At 40.2% G+C, this 22,124-nt stretch overlaps 1 protein-coding gene across 1 annotated transcript in view; it reads left to right on the top strand.

Moving 5' to 3' along the window:
- Positions 1–22,124, top strand: part of plxna3 (plexin A3) — a 135,236-nt gene that overhangs the window by 6,965 nt on the left and 106,147 nt on the right. The window contains exons 2-3 of the mRNA XM_074644942.1: positions 19,954–20,389; positions 21,108–21,298. Of these exons, the coding sequence (XP_074501043.1) occupies positions 20,076–20,389; positions 21,108–21,298 (505 nt within the window). The 5' untranslated portion in view covers positions 19,954–20,075. The remainder of the gene's footprint in view (positions 1–19,953; positions 20,390–21,107; positions 21,299–22,124) is intronic.

The following is a 22,124-nucleotide window of genomic DNA, read 5'->3' on the forward strand; positions in this document are numbered from 1 at the left end:
GGATTCACAAATTGTTCCCAAAACCCAAAGCCAAACCTGACGGCAGTTCATGGGCCAGAGAGCACAGCCGGATCTACTGAAGTTCAGCCGTAACCGGCCCGACTCAGCTGCTGTTCTGGGATGACCCATGTATTTAATGTATTTAATGTAGGGCTGTCAAAGTTGATGCGATAATAATGCGTAGCGGGCATGAGCAAGAGTGAAGATACTGGTATCACATGAAACTACAAAACCTAAGGAATCTATTGGTACCAACCATGTCATACTAGCTTGTCGCGAAGGAGGTTAAATAACGCTCCAAACTTGCGCAAAATTTTGGTGAGGAAAAACTGTCATGGCCATTTTCAAACGGGTCCCTTGACCTCTGACCTCAAGATATGAAAATGGGTTCTATGGGTACCCACGAGTCTCCTCTTTACAGACATGCCCACTTTATGATAATCACATGCCGTTTGGGGCAAGTCATAGTCAAGTCAGCACACTGACACACTGACAGCTGTTGTTGCCTGTTGGGCTGCAGTTTGCCATGTTATGATTTGAGCATATTGTTTTATGCTAAATGCAGTACCTTTTGTGTTGTTAACTGATTTCCAATAATAAATATATACATACATTTGCATAAAGCAGCATATTAGCCCACTCCCATGTTGATAACCATTAACCCATGTTAAATATTTGACAAATGACCCCCTAAGGTATATTTTGAACAGATAAAAAAATGTGTGATTATTTTGCGATTAATCACGATTAAATATTTGAATTGATTTACAGCCCTAATTTAATGAATTTAGTGTATTGTATCGTATATGTATTTTTGAATCATTTTCATTCATTATGTCCCTGAAACACTGACCGTCTCCTCACCATCGCTGCTCTCACTGAAGACTGTAACTCGCATACTACACACAGGATGAGCTGAGGAACAGGCAGGAAACAATCAGCTGACACCTTCACTTCCTCCCTCGTTGCCTCCTGACCTCAGACAGCTGGACCTGTGTGTTTGTGTGTACTGTGTGTACTGTGTTTGTGTGAGTGTGTGAGTGTGTGAGTGCGTGCTTCATCCTCACAGAGGTCAGGGTCAAATACATACGTGTGTGTGTACTCTGTGTGTGTACTGTGTGTGTACATACTGTGTGCTTGTGTTCAGAAGTGTGTTTAGTGTGTTCACTGGAGTGTAAATTCACACATACTGCAGGAAAGCACAACCAACAAAGTAAATCTACAGAAATGGATAAAAGAGGCAGAAAAATACAGAAATAAAGGATCTGCCACATTAATTTCTCCATTAATTGAACATAATGAAGAGAAGTGTTGTACTGTTTAATCTCCATCTGTTGTCTCTTCGCCAGATGTTAAATAAAATGCATAAAACTGATACAGTATACACCACATAATGATAGATGTGCACAGTTTAACACATAGCAGGCAACAATCCATACAATAATTTGAATCAGTTAGAAGGAATAAGAGAATAAAATAAATGAACATAAAATAAAAACCAAACGGGCAAAGAATGACTAAAGTGTCCTAAAGATCTGAACTTGTTTAGAGTGTAAAATTGACAAACCCAGATAATCTCGTCTGCATTATATCTTTGTTGAGAATGAAGACAACATGAAGGAAGTTTAAGTCTTCTTTTCAGTAACAAACATCTAACAAATCGATCTGCCGTCCTTCACACAGCACTCACATGACGGTCCTCTCCTCTTCCAACCTGATCTCATGGAAGGCGTAGAAATAGCACAACATTTTAAGGACATTCCGCGTGTCATGATAACGCATCTTAGGCTTTTCGCCTGTCATTTAACCCCATGTTGTTACCATGAAAGGGTTGCACTTAGTTAGGTTCACAAAAAACATCATGGTTGGGCTTAAAATACGTACGTAAGCTAAGTAAAATACGTACGGGAACTAAGTAAAATACATACTTAAACTAAGTAAAATACGCATGTAAGCTAAATAAAATAAGTATGGGAACCAAGTAAAATATGTACGTAAACGAAGTAAAATACGCATAGGAACTAAGTGAAATACGTACAGGGAACTAAGTAAAATATTACAAGGAACTAAGTAAAATAAGCATGTAAACTGCGTAAAATACGTACGAAAAATAAGCAAAAGACGTATGGAAACAAGATAACATAACGGAAAACAATACGTAAACAAAGTAAAATACGAATGGGAACCAAGCAAAATATGTACGTAAACTAAGTAAAATATGTGTGAAAACTAAGTAAAACATGTTCGTAAACTAAGTCAAATTGTTTACGACTCTTAAAGAGAACCTTTAAGCAAACACGTAGCTGCTGCTGTAAAGTGTGTGTGATTTAATCTCTGGAGTCTAGGGTCAAATACATGTATGTACCAGTGTGTTCACATCCTGTGTATGCATAATTGCATGTTACTCCGGTGTTAGTGTGTGTGTGTGGCATCACGCTGCAGCTGTTGAGCTATAGAAATGCTTTATGAACCAACAGGGACACATAGACTCCCTGTGTGTGTGTGCGTGTGTGTGTGTGTGTGTGTGTGTGTGTGTGTGTGTGTGCGTGTGTGTGTGTGTGTGTGTGTGTGTGTGTGTGTTAGTGTGTGTTCAGGGTGGAGTCCTGCCCTTTTTAGCCATTAAAGGATCATAACACTGTTTTTTTCTTCACATGTTTTTTTCCACATTAGCTATAAATCCTGTAGAGTTTCCACTCGTGTGACTGTTTTCAGAACAAACCATCAGTTTTTAGATGAACGCATAAACAGCACGTCCACAGATCTGAAACTCTGCGCTGTGTTTCAGTTAAATGGTCCTCAGGAATGTAAAGTACATGTGATTTGTAGTAAATGACTGAAAACATGTAACAACACCAAGGCTGTGTTGGACGTCTCCGTTGTTATGTCAGTTTGGACTTTTCAACTCAAACCTCTCAGCATCTCTTTTTATGCTGTTTTAAACCATTAAAGATGAACTAAAGTGTGTTTCAGTCTGAGATCTTAACCTGATAAATATTTAGATTTAATAGTCATAACATGGACCAGAGCTGCTTCAGCAGATCAGCAGTGAATTCTTTTATTTAAATGTCATATATCAGAAATTCCCAGCCGACCCAACTCACATAAAACCTCTGGCTCTGCATTCACACGTGTCAAACAGGAGTGGGAAAAATTTTTTTTTTAAGATTTTGAAATTGATTTTTTAATGCCAGAATTGATATATTTGCTTAATTTGAGTCTGTGCGGATGTAGAAGGAAGTTACCGCTTTTATTGTAGTAGTCTGAGTAACGTGACGTCATATCCGCAGCTAGCCAAAATTAGAAAGTAGAAAACGGTGGAGGGTCTGCGTGTGAAAAAATCACAATAAATCGCAATATGAAAACCGCAATACTTGAGAGCGCCACACTTCTGCGGTCAGGAGGCGTGTTCATATGTTTCAGGATCGGTTTACTGATTAGCTGAGGGAATTCTCTGGCCGCACATCGACGCTAAAAGTTTTCCCAACTTTTGTTTGGCCGCACTTCGCTGCAGAATCAAATGGCCAACGCAGCTTTTCACAGACATTACATGGCAGCTCGCCGCAGGCCGCACTTCGCCATTGCTCTGGTGTGAATTCGGCATTAGGTTTTCTGATTTAAAAATCATCTAATAATCATTTAATGTTCTGTAACTTAGCAACTAATGCAGTTCCCAAAGTAAACTGAGTATTTAAGTATCTCCCGAGAGAGAAGAATGCTTTTAGTCGTCTCTCTGTGGTGGAAATACAGAAAGACTAGCTGCTCTGAGGGAAACACCGCCATGTTTCTTCATCTATCTTCCTGTTCTCGTAATCGTCATCACACCGCCGTGACCTCTGACCTCCTCCTTAATCAGACAGATACAGCGTCAGAGATCGAGGTTCTGCAGGTGACCTCAATAAAAGAGTCTGCAGATTAAGAGAATCTGATATTATCACAGTAATATTCTACAGGATGATCCTTCTCACAGAGCAAGTACCTCAGAGTATCAGAGGGTTTCTACTGTAACTGAAGCTCTTGAGAGTCAACTGATCCTGTATTAATGTCACACTGCTGCTTTTATAAACTGACGAAGCACGTACGAATTACAACTTACCGTTCTGCTAGGGGTGTTTGTTGGCACTCATGTTACAAAATAAGCAACTGCAGCAATGAAATTAGATCTTAAAATGGTTCACACTCATTAGTATCATCAAAAATCCTGTTTAACCGCTGCACATTCACTATGGAACCATACACCTATCTCCTGATCAATATTATCACAATACTTGGGTGCCGATTCGATATGTATTGCAATTTTTAAGTATTGCGATTCGATATTACAATTTACTGCGATTTACCTTTAATTTTTTTACCACTACACCATGGGTAAAAAGTTGAATCATACACTTTTGGTCAGAGATGTCCTGAAGTTAAATACATCAGGATCATTGTCAGGAATTATTTATAAATTTTTTTTCCAGCATCTCAAAAAAATCAAAGAATAAAGACATTTACTTCTCAAATTAGTGTTATTTTCTTTTTAATTTATAAGGGACATGTAATGTTTTACACTTCTGGTGAATATAATCCAATCAATCTTATTTCAATATATTTATTTTGTATATACAGTTCCCTTTGTTAACACCTTATTTTGAGAACCGGACGTAGTCACACGTGTATACTTCCTCTAACTTCTCAAGTCCGTCGCTAGCTCTCCCGTCAGCTCCGTTCTCCTTATACATCCATGGTCAGCTCCATCGGGGCCGTTTGAATGCATTTAACATAAATGTCAGTATATGGGTGCTCTACAGTTGTAGCGTCGGCCCATTTGACCACGGAGATGAGAGTGACGGCCGGCCTGACCGCACGTTACCGCAATATGATAACGTTTCCTGTCCGTGACAGAGTTAGCATGCAGCTTTAGCCGTGATGCCTAGCTCTGCTTTTCCTGCAATGTGTGAAACCCAAAGTGTTTCCATACTTTACTGGATGTGTAGTGTTTACCACTTTGGATTTAACATGTGAGGGTGCAGGTCATATCCACGCTGACCCTCCGCTGTTTTCTGCTCAGTCGTTTCGACTCGCTGCGGTTTGTTTATGTTGACGGATACGGAACGTCATGTTACGCAGACTACACCAATAAAAGCAGTAACTTCCTTCTACCTCCACATAGACTCAAATGAAACAAATATATTGATTCTGGCAATAAAAAATCGATTTTAAAATCGTAAAAAAAAAATTGCGATACATAAGTGAATAGAATCCTACACACTGTCCCTTTTAAAAGTTCAACTATGGCCTGATAAATAACATTTGAGTTGGAGGAACTGGTAGAAGAACCGTAGATTTTCTCCTGGGAAAGAGGTACCAGTCTGTTTTCTTTATGAATCGTTAGAACAGAACAGTGTGTTGAGTTGTACTCGTTGGTCAGAACGTGGCAGCCTGTTAATGAGTGAAACAGCAGCTCAGCTCAGTGTTTCCTTTCCCGCTCTGGAGCCACTTCACACGCTTTAAAATAACAGCTGTTAATGTTCACAGTTTAAGGCGTCAGGTAAATGTTTTTTATCAGACTAATGAAGCCGGCGGCTCCGCTGAGTTTAAAACAAAAAAAAGGCTTTTCAGCTTCTGCAGAAACACTTTGCTTCATGTTCACACAGAGCCGCTGATGGACGGATGTGATGTGGACGTCTGAGCCAGTTTGGTCTCAGTTGGGAGATAAAATCCTGTAATGCGTGAAGTTTAAAGGACCATACCGGTGTTTGTGCATGTTTCCACCTCATTTATCTCACAGCGTGCAGATTTAACATCAATAAAGAGATTTTTTTTCCAAAACAAACCAGGAGTTTTTCACATCTCACGGAGCATAAGAACTTCTCTAAACTCTCAGGCATGTTGGTTTGTAGCCCCTCCCCCTGCCAGTGATGTAACAGCAGCCATTTTACAATATGAAAGTAAATTAGAATCACTTTATGCAGACAGACATACAGAATTTAGGATTTTGGTTTTTATCTCATGATGTTGATTCAAGATTTTATAAAATGCCGGACTGTTCCTTTAACCCACTCAGTCTCCGCGTGTTGTATCTCCGTACTGACGATGGACAAGAGCGTCTCTGTTTTTAGTCTCTCGCCAAATTACCAATTAACGCTTGTCTCCTAAATCCAATTCATTAGGAGTCCCAAGTTGATCTATTCCTAACCTAACTAAGAGTTTGTTGCCTAAACCTAACCAAGTCAATATTTTCCTAAACCTAACTAAGAGTTTGTTGCCTAAACCTAACCAAGTCAATCTATTCCTAAACCTAACTAAGAGTTTGTTGCCTAAACCTAACCAAGTCAATCTATTCCTAAACCTAACTAAGAGTTTGTTGCCTAAACCTAACCAAGTCAATCTTTTCCTAAACCTAAGAGTTTTTTTGCATAAACCTAACCAAGTCAATCTTTTCATAAACCCTAACTAAGTGGTTTTGTTGCTTAAACCTAACCAACTCGATCTTTTCCTAAACCTAACCAAGAGATTGTTGCCTAAACCTAACCAAGTCAATCTATTCCTAAACCTAACTAAGTCGTTTTATTTTGAAAAGACTGCAGCGGAAAGTGACACGTGCGTCAGGTGTTGCTGGACATTTGTTGGAAAACGCGTGAAAAATACGTTGTTTAAAGTCGTGCTGAGCGTCACGAAAAAAAAATATTTAAAATTTCCCCACTGTTTCATGAACTGCTGTGAGACTGTGTTGGTAGAACAGCTCATTATGGTGACATGTACAGTTCATGATTCATTATGTTTTATATAATGCATTAAACTCTATGGAGGCCCATTGCATTTATAACACAGCACCTATAAAAGAGCTCATTATGGTGCAGTTCGAGTTACATCCTGTGATGTGTTACAGCCTAACGCTGACTAGCAGTACATCTGTAACTCAGACATTAAAGTCAATTAGTTTTCATTTGATTTTGAGGTCAAAAACATGCCAATCCGCATAAGAATGTATTTCACTAGTATATTCTCATAATGTTGATCTGAATTCAGAATTTAAATGAATCTGGTTGGTCTGCATCACGTTTCTGTTTGTCTCTGATGGGGGACGACCAGCTCAGCTAATGTGTCCAATCAGCATTAACGTTGTGAGCTCTTAGTGACCTTCGGAGGAAATAAATTTAGCTGTCAGTGAGGTTAAATGCAGCGTGACTCGACTGTCAGTCACGGGAATGAACTTTGTTTGGATGTTCTGCTCCGGCAGTCAGTGCAGAGTTGATGTATAGAGAGGGTCAAAGGTCACCGAGACCGTCTGATGAATGAGTTCCCTGTCGGTCATCGTGTGTTTACAGTTTGTTTTGGATCCAAAAATAGGCCAAAATACCACAGGACAGAAAGAACTGAAATGCAAGTCTGACATTTTTTTTTTAATCAAAATCACCAAAACCAGATGATGAAATTGTAGAAATATAGTGTTTGAAAAATGCTCATTATTAGCAGAATTACTCAGTAGAGAGGCAAAAATGTGTATTATTAAATATGTGTAACATTTAGGGGGATCTATTGGCAGAAGCGGAATATAATATTAATACGTATGTTTTCTTTAGTGAATAATCACCTGAAAATAAGATTAGTTGTGTTTTCATTACCTTAGAATGAGCCATTTATATCTACGTAGGGAGCGGGTCCTCTTCATGGAGTCTTCCATGTTTCTACAGTAGCCCAGAATGGACAAACCATACACTGGCTCTAGAGAGAGACATTCATATTTTCACGCTGGTTACCGTAGTTTTCCTACACGCCTGGAAGACAGGAGGAGTGTCAGTTGGTTGCATTCTGCACCCTCACCGCTAGATACCGCCAGATTCTACACACTGCTCCTTTAAAGTCCCAATGAAACTGAAGTTAGAGCGTCTCTAACGGCTGCACTGTGACGTATCTCACAGTGAAACAGAATATTTGTGTACAGTTACAAGTGGGATTTCAATCAAATCCTTTGATTAGACCGCTCACCCGCCGTCATCATCCGGTGGACGGTCACCTGCATGAACTGCGGCGCTGCAGTGACACAGAGTCGGTTGAAGATCGTTACATTTTTCCCTTGAATGAATCAGACCTGAGCCACATTGTTTTGGGAATGAAAACAGTGTTTTAACCCACTGATATCCAAAAGCACATTTCTTTTAGTCCCTCTTCAAATTGATCTGTTAGCTACTTCGATCAAAGAACGTACATCGATCCGATCCACAAACGATCGGCTAGCTAGTCACCCAAAGTCTCATTTTATTGGAGGAATTTTTTGTAAACGCCCCAGAGTGCAGGATGAGTCATCGAACATTTGAAACTGTTTACAGGAAGAGAAAAAACAGAGATTTGGTAATACTCTGATGTAGGGCTGCACCAGTATGGCCAAAATGATAATCACGATTATTTTGATCAATATTGAGATCACGATTATTCATTGATTTTAAGCGACAACATTTTTATTACTGCACTTTCACATTCAAATAAACAAAGCGCTGCTTTCACTTCCAAGCTGTGCTACATTCCTACTAATGTACAAATTAGGGCTGCACGATGTTGGAAAACTGACATTGCAATATTTTTTTTTCTGCAATATGAAAAAATACAGGAATATTCATCCTGAACAATGAACACTGGGACACAGGATTAAAACTGGGAAAATGTATTTTTAATTTCATGGGGACTTTAACTGAAGCGTGCCCACTAACACTGAGAACACTGTAAACGGGTTAAAATGCCCTAAAAATATGAATTGTTTGCATGCGAGATGTTTTGCATTGTATTAGAGGTGCAGCTGAAGTTGAAGCTCTGAAAGGAGGTGAAGTGTCTTTTGCAGCGTGAAAGAATTTAAATTTTTAGATTCAAGATTAATTGTCAAAGAATGTCAGATTGTATGTTGGCACTGAAAGTAGTTGAACTGTAAATGGTGAGAGCAGGTGTCAGCTGACGAGTAAAAGGAGTTGATGTGTCGAGCCTGAAAGCAGTTGAACTGTAAGATTAAATCTTTCTGTCTGATGGTGAGATGTTTAGATGGATATCAGTCTGTGTTCAGTACGGAGCTGGCATCAGGATGTGGTTAGCCTAGTTTAGCATAAACACTGTAAGTGTTGGTCTAGAAACAGCTAACCTGGTGATGTCCAAGGTTCAATAACACACCTACCAACACCTCGTAATGAGTAGCATGTTGTATCTTGTTTGTTTAATCTGGACACGAGGGCGTAATTATTTAGCCCTGGATCTGACCTCTCCAGCTGAATACAGGCTGCTCTAGTTACTGCTGGAGGCTGTTGAAATAAATACCTTCAGACTGTGTTTATTCAGATTAAATAAACATTTAATAAACATTTTATTTTGCACTTCATATGGTCCCTAAAATCTGTCAAAAACTAAGAAGCAAAAATACAACAGTTATCTAGTCCAGTCAGAGCTGCAGAGATAGTGACAATAAAAAACCCACTTGGACCAAACATGTGGTCCATTATCAGCCTCTAACAGATGTTTGTTTAACTGTGACTCCAGAGCCAACATGGCCGCCGCTGTAACCGCTCAGGGTCAGACTTGTTTAGATGTTCGGTGTCTCTGGTTTCCATCAGCTGATCCATTAAATTAAAATACAACATTTCAACCACCATCACAGCGTCATGTGATCAACAGTGTTTCCCTCTAATGAAATAACTGATGATACTGTGTGTGTGTGGTCTGAGACCCTGTGGTAATGACAGAGTCCTAATAGATAGATGGACTGTTTTATACACACACGCAGTTATTTCTCTGCTTGTTGCCGTGGAGCCAGATAACGATCGTCCAATGAAATCCCTCCAGGCTGACACGTACTGTAACCCCCCGAAAAACTGCGAAATATCATTTTACACTTTGGTTTATGTTATGTGAGCTTTAGAGGAGCTGGTAGCTGGATGTTGTTACCTTTGGACATGTAATACCTGCTGTAAGAAAAGGGTTGAAGTTCTTATTTAGATCTCTTCTGGTTCGAGGTTGTAGATCCAACATTTAACGCCTCCAATATCCAAACCTGAGGCCTCCGCGTCCCAGTTCAATTAACACTGGTGCAACATACAGTGAAAACTACAGCTGCACTCAGTCAAAGAAAAGAGGAAAATGTGGCATGTTGTCAAATAGAAAAGATAAAACAGTTCTGTGGTCAGTTTCACTAAGATACATATGAATAAACTCGATTCGTGGAACAGAAGTTTTCACATTTTTGCAGCAAATTTGGTGAAAAATTGTCCTCAGATTTTTATTTCTTTTTTATATTTTGATGAGACAAAACAAAATGGCGCTGTGTCTCCACCTCACCTCCATCATCTGGTCTTCGGTATTCTATTAGATCAACATAATGTCAGTTTGTATTTAACCTCCTTTGTTTGGATGAAGCGACTCCTTCCTGCGTCTCCACAGAGAGACTCGCTCAGATTTACAGACGAACAGTGAAGTGCTCACGCCGTGTTAGCGTGTTAGCGTTGTAGCTGGTAATAGCCCAGTCAGAGGTTTGTAATTACAGAGGCTGAGGCAGTAACATTAAAGTAGACGTATTAAAGTACACAGTGGTTTACGGTTCTCTCTGTTTATGTAATTACAGGAAGTGACATTAAATTAGATCGGAGTTATTGTTACAACAACATGATGCATTTACTGGCTCAGTGTTCACTGGAAGTTTAAAGGATTTATTTGTAATATTTTTACCATTTTAATTAATTTTCAAGTGAAACACACAGAAGCTGTTGATGAGACTTATTTTCAGTGGAAAGTAACTAAATACATTTACAATACAATTTGACTTGAGTGTTTCCATTTTCTTTTACTTTCTACTTCACTACATCTCAGATGGAAATATTGTATTTTTTACTTCAGGTTAATAATACAAAATATAAATCAACAAACAAAATAAATTATATATAAACAGTGTATATATATATATTACAATTAGTGCCTTTCTTTCCAGTTGTAAGTCCTGTACATATTAATGCATCAATAATTATAATAGAATAATGTAAGATATATTATTCTGCATAATGAGTACTCTTACTTTTGGTACTTTAAGTATATCTGGATGCTGATACTTTTGTACTTTTAAATGCAGGCTCTTTACTTGTATATTTAGGTGAAAAAACATTTAATGTGTGAGATATTCCCATATAGACACATGCTTATTATATAAGCCTGTTTTTATCACATATAAAACAGCATTTAGTAGGTTAAGCATTAAAAAAAAACTCTAAATATACAGTAGATAGTAGTTTGTGACAAAACAATCCCATCTCAAGGTCAACTTACTTTCTTCTTTCTGGAGCTTTCGGTTGTAACTTTGAAGCTTCACTTTAAACCAACGTGGACGAGGAGTACTGAAAGTAAATAAAGTTACAACAGCTTCTATCTGCTGAAGAATGTGTGATGTGGTTGAAAGCTCTGGGAAAAAGCTGGTATTTACTTTGTCAAAGAGTTTCATGTGATAAATTCACACGTTTTCAGACAATTCACATGTTCAACTGTAAAAAAAAAACTTGACTTTCTCATGTTAATCTGCAGGATGAACGTTGTTTTGCACTAATCCTCATTCCCCTAAATCTCTAAAAACGGAGATTAGACATGTAGAGCCTCAACAGAAAATATGACAGGTTGAAATAAACAAGAATTATTCTTAAAGTTGGTTATTAAGTTTGTACCTGATCACAAAACACTGTCTGAAAAGTCTTTGGGATGAACACATGCACATCACCATTCTTATTCTCATCCAGAACCCGTGTTAATGAGTCTCTTCATTCATCAGACAGAGTGTGTAATTATCTGCTGTTGAATAACCATAACAAATACATATTTATATCTGCAGTATCCAGTCGTTATACTTGTGTTAAACTAGTCAAATGATTTTTCCTGACGGGGGTTTAAAATGTTTGCACGTGCAGATGGAAAAAATAGACTTGAAGCGTAAAAGATGCTTCTGGTCGGAAGCTCTGAGACGTTCAGCTGCAGACAGCTGGGTCGACTCAAATGGAAACTTATCTCATCACGTAACAACGAGACTGAAAGACGCAGCTGAAACACATCTAATGTAGACGAGTTGCATCCGACCGTGGCTGCAGGGAAGAAGAAACTTCTCCTGTTTTGAGTTTGAACTTTGATTATTGCCAGTATTGATTCATTTGTTTGTATTTATCTTTCGTGATAAATATATTAACCTATTAAGCTCTAGGATGCTGGAAGGTGTGGTTTGCCTAGACAGACATTTCCAAAATAAATCAAGAATAGCTCCACAACTACCAGGTCTATATGCATGATGTTGGTGTCTATGGATAGGTACGACCTCAGCGAAATCATCCCCGGTGTAAGTAACATTGTGACTGTTACTATGCCTGAGTAAATTGTGATGAACCAAAGGAAAAAAAATGTATCCTCACCTAAAATGTTTTCTAGATTAGACAGTGGATAACACCATCATAGTAATGATGCCATGCACAGAGATGCCACTGAATTCATTCAGCAACTCCTTGACTACAACTGTGCCAAAGCAGATATAAATAACACAAAGCACATAGATTCTACAAAGGTTTTAGTAAGATAGGACCAGGCGGACTCTCCATTTGGCCACTTGGATACCCAAAGTGTGCCAAATGGGTTTTCTACTTCTTGAAAGGGAATCTGGCTCTAAAATACTACTGATATCCACTACAGGAGGCTATGTGCACACAATGGAGCCTTTGGCCATGACATTTACCCTGTGCATCATCACATTCTACCATTGTGCACAGTATAAAATCAATAAAAAACAACTAAATTGTATAATTTTGACTCCAAATGGATTAGTTTTATTATAATAATGAAAGTCAAGTATGTACAAAAAAAAAAACGGTCAAAAATATTATATAGTAAAAATACAATTTCTCATGTGTCCCTCAAGGCCTCGTCTTTTAGAAACAATTCAGAAAAAAAGACCACCACAGCATTTTATTACGTTTTTAAAGGCAGTGTTTTAACACACAGCTCAGCTGAACCTGGTACCGGGTCCATCGGGTAAAAGAGGTTAATTGTTTAGTCTAAAAAATGTTTCTCACAACTTTTCATCTTAACACTCCTTCAGTCCAACACCCAAAGATGTTCAGTTTCCTGATAAAAAAAAAGTTTTGATTAATAAATGACTGTCAATCAGTTGATCGCTTAATCAGCTAATTGTTTCAGCAGCAGATAGCGGAGTTGTGTGTGTTACCTCTGTCTCAGTCTATCAGCATCCATCCCCCTCCACCTCCACTATCTCCTCTATCAGACCACCCTGCAGCTCTCTCCACCCGGGCCGACCCTGCAGCCGTTCTCACCAGGAAACTGCAGCACAATGTGTCTTTGTTGGGTGTTTATTGGAGCCTGTGATTCACACAGAGCCTCAGTCACAGAGATGGAGGGGTGAGGAGGGGTCAGAGAGGGGGGACGGATGCAGATGGGGGTGATGGAGGGTGAGCATGGTGAGTTTATGGCTCCTGGTTGGGTGGTGGCACAGCAGCTGGGTGGAGTTAATAACATTACATAAGACTTTATTTAAAACATTAGGGCTGTCAATCGATTAAAATATTCAATCGCAATGAATCTCAAATTAATCACACATTTCTTATCTGTTCAAAATGTACCTTAAAGGGAGATTTGTCAAGTATTTAATACTCTTATCAACATGGGAATGGGCAAATATGCTGCTTTATGCAAATGTATGTATATAGTTATTATTGGAAATCAATTAACAACACAAATCAATGACAGATATTGTCCAGAAACCCTCACAGGTACTACATGTAATCATAAAAAATATGCTCAAATCATAACAAGGCAAACTGCAGCCCAACAGGCAACAACAGCTGTCAGTGTGTCAGTGTGCTGACTTGACTATGACTTGCCCCAAACTGCATGTGATTATCATAAAGTGGGCATGTCTGTAAAGGGGAGACTCGTGGGTACCCAGAGAACCCATTTTCATTCACATATCTTGAGGTCAGAGGTCAAGGGACCCCTTTGAATATGGCCATGACAGTTTTTCCTCACCAAAATTTAGCATAAGTTCGAAGCGTTATTTAACCTCCTTTGTGACAAGCTAGTATGACATGGTTGGTACCAATGGATTCCTTAGGTTTTTCTAGTTTCATATGATACCAGTACCTTCACTCTAGCTATAAAACGGAGTCCGCTACAACCTAAAAATCACAATATGTTTTAAAGATATTAGTGGCATTAAAACAAATTTGCGTTATTATCGCGTGACAGCGGTGACATTTTTTTTGACTTACTACCTCACAATTTTTTATTATTCCTAATGTAATTTCTTTTAAGAAACAACAACTGAAACATTAATGAGTAAATTAAGAGATTAAGAAGAAGATATAAAACCAGAGTGTGAGCTAGAAACTGTTAATAAGAGAGAACTAAAATAAATCCAAACAGAAATAGATGGTGTGATACGTTGGAGGTTGTGTGTTTTGCTGATGTCTGACGCTCTCTGAAGGTCACTTCTGTCTAACACAGAGCTAAATGTTTCCCTGACGCAGCGAATTCACGAGCTGCTTTGTTACCAACACACAAGACTTCCATTCAAAAACTGCCAATTTTCCGTCTTTCTCTCTTACTGATGAAAAAACTCCTCAGGAAATAAAACTTGACTCATTTTTACAGAAAGGTTAAGTGTTTTGGTTCATTCGGCTTGTGTGGTGTATCAGCCAGCCATATTTCACTTGTTATTTTTAATTTACAACTTTTACATGTAGATCAGAAGCGACCCACACTGAGAGGTGAAATGCTCCAGTATTCATGTTGCTTATTATCATTTAGCTTTGTTAACATCGTTATCACATGTTACATCTGGTTTATCTGGAAGTTCTAGTTCTAGCGTCACAGCTGAGAGCTGCTGTCTTTCCTCTGGTCGATAATATTAAAAATAATATTCAGGAGGAAAACTGGTTGTGTGAGCTGCGTGATCTGGGTCAAATGGAAAGTGAGTCCTATTTTCTTTTATACTGAACAAGTTCTGGTGATTTAAGAGAGTTGATTTTCCACGAAATGGCTCGAAAAAACCCTGAAATAATCTGGTATCATCTTTGTCTTCAAAGCTTAGTAATAATCAAAGATTATTTAATTAGTATCTGTGTGTTTTTGTTGGTGGTTTATGAATTCTGTTGATTGAACAATGGTCTGAAGATTTGATTGTGAAAGATGTTTGTGTACACTCTGGTCCTGGTTTGTATGAATGTATGGTGTATTGTAAGGCGTAGTTATATTCATGACATGATCAGAAAACAAATATTCATTCATTCATTCATGTATCTATTCAATTTGGGTTTAATTACATTGAGTTTGGCTGACACGTGACATCTATGTTTGCTTGTTTTTCAAATATTTACAAGTCTGATATATTTGAGTTTCCCGGGTGTAAATATATTTTAGAAGTTGATGTGAGCAATATTTACAAGTTGGAAACGTGGCATTATCGTACCTGTCAGAGAGTCACCTGGAATATCAGCGAGGAGGAAGACGTGAACGCTCTTTCTCACTTGGATGCTTGTTTGAATGATACAACTTGAACGCAGTTAGGGGTGTCACGAGAACTGATGTCGGTACCAAGTCAATGCCAAAATTCTGAAAGCCTGGCAGTACTCGTTTTTCTACAGTATCTTTAGGCTCGAGACTAATGGTGTCCCGTCGTCCTGGTGACGATAGAAAATGTGTTTGGGACGCAGTAAGCTCACAATGTTTTCCCTGATAGTGCTACATTGTGAACAACAAATCTGTGTTGAAATCAGCAGGACGAGAGCTAGTTAACGTTAGCTGTTAACGTTAGAAAGAGAAGAAGAAGAAAGAAGAAAGGCACTTTATTAGCAGTTAGCTGTTAGTTGTTAGCTCTGTGCAGGACAGCTAACGTTAACGAAGCGTGAGTGAAAATGAGTGTTTGGTGAAGGTAAATTCTAAAGTTATCATGATGCGTTCAAGTGTAATCTTGTAAAATGTAGTTTTTGGTGAGAAACTTGAATAAATGCAGTAGTTTGAAGGAGACGTTTTCACTGTAATATAAACTAGATAATAGAGAGGGAATTATGACCTGTTTAACTTCCTAACAAAAACCAGTATGTCATAAAGGAGTGGATGCTGAAGTACATGGGATTTATTGTTTTACTTTAGTTTGTTACCGTGGTATCGAATTGGGAATAAAGAATCGTGGAATTTCACTGGCACTGGTATCAACTACCACATTTCTGTTATGGTGACATCTCTAATAAACACAGCATTAGGTCACGTTAGCAGTTAGCTTTTCTGACCATGTCAGGGTTTATTGCACACAGTCAGTGTGTGGTTCAACAGGGTGATGGATGGTCCAGTGAAATCGTAGTCCAGTTAGAGAAACTCTATCTGTCTCCTCTGTCTGCCCAGCTGTCTGTTGTCTGCACACACACACACACACACACACATACACATACACATAACACACACAGATATACACGCACACAACACGCACACATAACACACACACTCCCTTTCTGGTCCATCTGTCGACCTCTCCTCTCTCTGGTCTCCCCTCAGCTCAGCAGGCTAATTAACTAATGTGCTGATCTTTCACTGCCTCTTTGTGTTCCCCAGTGTGTGTGTGTTTCTGTGTGTGTGTGTGTGTGTGTGTGTGTGTGTGTTTCTATAGTTGTGTGTGTGTGTGTGTGTGTGTGTGTGTGTGTGTGTGTGTCACGGGGTTAATTGTTGGACTCGGCGTACTGTACCTCTCTGCCGCTGGAGTTAAATCTTTATTATCCCTCCATTCAGAAAACGGCAGCGTTGACTCCGTGTTTCTACAGTAAACTCTTCTTCTACTGTCTCATTAGCAGCAGCCAGTCGGAGCTGCGCTGATCCAGATATATTCTCGTCGCTGTCGCTAATCGACCTTGTGATGCAGTCGGTCTGACATGTGAAGAGTTAATCTGAGGATTTATTTTAGTGTTTCATCAAAGCGTGAGGAGCATTTTCTTCTTCTTCTTCTTCTTCTTCTTCTGCTTCTGTTTTTTCTTCTTCTTCAGATGTATTAATGGAGCCCAGACCTCCACGTTAAGAACTTTCTCTCTGAAGTCGCGTTTCATTCGCTGAATGTAAAATTACACAGTGACACTATAATTAAGGAGACGAGGCGGCAGATTACAGCGGTTAGTTAGTGAGGACTCATTAGAGCTGTCGCTTTGTATTCAACATACAAACTAATGTTCACATATTACAGCTTCAGGATTCCGTTCACAGCCAGAATCACTGTTTTCTACACTCTACAATGGAGATCCCACTTCTCTGTAAAGCTACAACTAACAGTTAGTTTCTTTGTTTATTAATCAATCATGGCATTTTTTCCACTTATTTTGCTTGATAACGACGAAAACACATTCAGTTATTAAAATACTTTCTGTTTTCTTTTCTACTGGACTAATCCAGCGCTGTCCGCTGTCAGGCTCATTTTCTGTAGCATGGTGGAATTAGTACTCTAACTTTAACTAAGTAGTTAGACGTCTGACCAGCGGGCTGATGGCCAACGGCAGCGCTGTAAAGATAAATTGAGTGCGTATAAATCGTTGGATGCCTATAGTTAACTATCCTTCAGTAAAGTCCCTCAAAAAGAGAGTCATACAATATCGGCAAAACGTTTCGGAGATGGAGAGAAAGGGTTGCTAATAGTTTAGCCTTCTGCTCACCACAGCTGTAGCCATTGGCTGCAGTGAGCGCAGACAGAGGCCTGTGTGGATTCATCATGACACATTTTTGTTTCCAGCTGAAGCTCAGAATATTCGCTGTTGATTACTACCGCAGCTCCGGAGCCCAAAAAATTGGTATTCGTGACATCCCTAATATCCATTTATTATTAACGTTTATTTGCATAGTAGGACGGTGCATAGAGGAGAGTGTGTTCATGGTATAGTGTGTGGCAACAGTACATGAACGCAGCAGCAGAATAAAGTGCTGGTCTGATGGTATAAATCAGAATAATCCTGAAAGCGGTCAACATGTCAGAGAAAAAGGAAACGTTTGAGAGGAATCAAAATATCAGAAGAGAAAACGAACGCCGCTCTGAACCTCGTTTGTTTCCACACTCAGTTTCTCATATTCTCTCTTATTGATTAATGTGTCCGAGCTGAAAACCAGAAGCGCGATATGAAGCTACAGTTGAGGGTTCAATTCCCACCGGGACGCCCACGCTGAGATCATACGCAGCGTTTTAATGCAGAAACATCTTCCTGCTGGAGGAGCCAAATCCTCCATTTTGTCTCGTTCACGACTGTGGATTAAGATGAAACTGATTTCTGCTGTTTCAGTGTCTGTGTGCACGTGGGTGTGCGTGTGTCTGTGTGCATGTGTGTGTGTGTGTGTGTCTAATCGGAGCTGTCAATCAAACGTAAACAGAGTAGAAATGGCTGCCAGGCTGAGAGTGAAGTTTCCATCCAGCTCAGTGTTACTGGAGCTGCTGAAGCTTTATGAGAGAATCAGTGAGAAGACAGACGGAAACAGATCAATAACTCCATCACACACACACACACACACACACACACACACACACACACACACACACACACACACACACACACTGCTAATCTCTACACTGCCAGAGGATTCCTGTGTGTGTTAGAGAGCTTCTTGTAAATAATACAAGGTTTCAAAGCTCCTCATCAGACTGAAGGTGAAGGATCAGAAGAGTTTAGAGTCTAGAATGAAGTCACAATATTTTAGAATAAACACACACATTATAACTGATTCTTAGGGGTGGAAAAAAAAATAGATTCACCTATGTATTGCGATTTTTTTTTTTACGATTTTCAAATTGATTTTTTAATGCCAGAATCAATATATTTGCTTCATTTGAGTCTATGTGGAGGTAGAATGAAGTTACCGCTTTTATTGTTGTAGTCTGAGTAACGTGACGTCATATCCGTTCTGTATCCTTCAACCAAAACAAACCGCAGCGAGACGAGAAAGTAGTAAAGTATGGAAACACTTTGGGTTTCACACAGAGCTAGACATCACGGCTAAAGCTGCATGCAAACTCTGTCATGGACAGGAAACGTTATCGTATTGCGGTAACGTGACGGTCAAGCTGGCCGTCACTCTCGAATGGCTCAAATGGGCTGACGCTACAACTATAGAGCACCCATATACTGACATTTATGTTAAATGCATTCAAACGGCCCCGATGGAGCTGACCATGGATGTATAAAGAGAACGGAGCTGACGGGAGAGCTAGAGACAGCCTTGGAGAAGTTAGAGGAAGTAAACACGTGTGACTACGTCTGGTTTTCAAAATAAGGTGTTAACAAAGGGAACTATATATATATAAAATACATATATGGAAATAAGATTGATTGGATTATATTCACCAGAAGTATAAAACATTACATGTCCCTTATAAATTAAAAAGAAAACACCACTAATCTGTGAGGGAAATGTCTTTATTTTTTCAGATATTTTTGGTTGCTGGAAAAAAATTTAATAAATAATTCCTGACAATGATCGTGATATATTTGACTTCAGGACATCTCTGACTACATACTTGCTGAAAATCAAACATTCTTACTGTATTAATTTAGATATTTTCCAAAGTAAAAGTCCCTAGAAGTGTATGATTCAACTTTTTCTCACGGTCTAGTGTTAAAAAAGTTAACAAAAATCGCAATACATATCGAATATGCACCCAAGTATCGTGATAGTATCCAATCAGGAGATAGGTGTATCGTCCCAGCCCTCATGTTTACTCCTCCTGGTTCATCTATGATAAGCCAGTGTGTGAATGTAGTACAGGTGTGAACGGGTCCTGAAGGATGTTGACAGGTGTCCACTTACTTTTGTCTACATGCTGTAAATATATGTTTCATGAAATGTCCCCAACAGGCTCCTGTAGTTCTATATTATATATTATATGTATATACTGTATATATGCCCTAACCGTCTGTCTCTCTCCTGTCTGTCTCTCCACAGTCATGCTCCTGTGAAGCTGACTCTTCATCAGACCTGCAGCCAGCTCTTCTCTCCTCCTCCTCCTCCCCTCCTCTCCTCCTCCATCCCTCCACCCTCTCCTCCTCCTCCTCTCTCTATCCACCATGCTCCCCTCTTCCTCTCCTCTCCTCCTTTTCCTCCTCCTCTCCCTCCTCCTCCTCTCCTCCCCCCTCCTCTCTGCCCCGGCTGCTCCTCCCCCTCCCTCCGCGGCGTTGGGCAAGGTGGTGTACCGAGCATTCGACTCCTCCCTCACCCACCTGACCGTCCACCGGAGGACAGGTGAGGTGTTCGTCGGCGCTGTCAACCGGGTGCTGAAGCTGTCGGCCAATCTGACGGAGTTGAGGAGTCACATGACCGGACCTGTGGAGGACAACGCCAAGTGCTATCCTCCGCCCAGCGTCAGGGCCTGCGCTCACAGGTCAGTCTACACCTGTCTGTTTACACCAGGCTACACCTGTCTGTCTCGTCTGTCCGCTACATCTGTCTGTCTCACCTGCCTGTCCACACCAGTCTACACCTGTCAATCTACACCTGTCTGTCTCGTCTGTTCGGTTACATCTGTCTGTCTCACCTGCCTATCCAAGCCAGTCTACACCTGTCAGTCTACACCTGTCTGTCTCGTCTGTTCGGCTACATCTGTCTGTCTACACCTGTCCGTCTCACCTGTCTGTCTTCACCTGTCTTTCTGCACCTGTCTGTCTAAACCTGTCTAGTACACCAGTCTGTCTCACCTGTCCGTCTCGTCTGTCCGTCTACACCTGTCTGTCTGTCTTACCTGTCTAATACACCTGTCTGTCTGTCTCACCTGACTAGTATACCTGTCCGTCTCGTTTGTCTTTCTACACCTGTCTTACTATTTTATCTGTCTCACTGCTTCATCTGTCTTATCTACCTTTTCACCTGCCAGCCTGTCTGCTTACCTGTCTGTCTCCTCACCTGTCTTATCTACCCTTTCACCTGCCAGCCTGTCTGCTCACCTGTCTGTCTAACTGTCTACCTGTCTGTTATATACTCTGTATACTTACTTGTCTGTCTACTTACCTGCCAGGCACCAGTCTCACCTCTCTTGTCTCCTCACCTGTCTGTCAGTCTGCTCACCTGTCTAACGTCCCACCTGTCTGTCTCTCTGCCCTCAGACTGGATTCGTCAGATAATGTGAACAAGCTCTTACTGGTGGATTATACTGGGAACAGACTGGTGGCGTGCGGGTCGATCTGGCAGGGCGTCTGTCAGTTTCTCAGACTGGAGGATCTCTTCAAACTGGGAGAGCCGCATCACCGCAAAGAGCACTACCTGTCTGGAGCCAGAGAGGCTGATGGGATGGCAGGTAAGCTGGGGCGGAGGGGACGGGGTCAGATACACCTGAACAGGTAGAAAATTAAAAGAAAGATTGTGTGAGACAGACACCTCCGACCAACAGTCAGCAACAGACCCAAATCTCATGAAATCCTTTTTATAAAATCATCCAGCTAATGCTAACCTGGCTAACGCTCCATTCACACCAGATCAGGCGTTGGGGCAATTTGCCGTTGGGTTGTGTAGCAGTGTGGGAGTGTCTCTTTAACGCTCCATTGACTGCGACGATTAACGTCTTTTAGTCCCTGATGGCTGGGTTGTACAGCTCTGGATCGCCGGTTACACGATTGGCCACCACAGCGTGACATCGGGTTACGTTTCTCCAAAAGTTGATTCTGTTTCTACAATTCCACCGCAGGCCGCCGCAGTTTTTTTCGGCACTCACTGCGGCCGCCCCAGCCCAAACTCATTAACCCCATGAGTGGGAAGACTTGCGTTTTCGCCGCAACACCTGATCTGGTGTGAATCAAAGAGTATAGAAGCAAAGAGACAAAACTCTGGTGTTTTTTTGACAACAGCTACTGCCGCCATTTTGGACTGAAAACACTTATTATATTTATAATACTTTATTGTTCAACATAGGGCCATTTCAGTTGAATATGACAATAGAATAGAAATAGTTTAGTTTTACTTTTGTACTGCACTTTGTAGGCGAACGTTTTACTTTCGTTTGGTAGATGCTTTCAGTCCAAAATGGCGGAAGCGTAGCTCTACTGCTGGGCGCTGATGTTGCAATGGAACGACCAATCAACTTTCACTTCTTATCAATAGACGTTCTTTGGTTTCCCTTTGCCTCC

The sequence above is a fragment of the Sebastes fasciatus genome, chromosome 8 (assembly GCF_043250625.1).
Source record: "Sebastes fasciatus isolate fSebFas1 chromosome 8, fSebFas1.pri, whole genome shotgun sequence".
NCBI lineage: Eukaryota > Metazoa > Chordata > Actinopteri > Perciformes > Sebastidae > Sebastes > Sebastes fasciatus.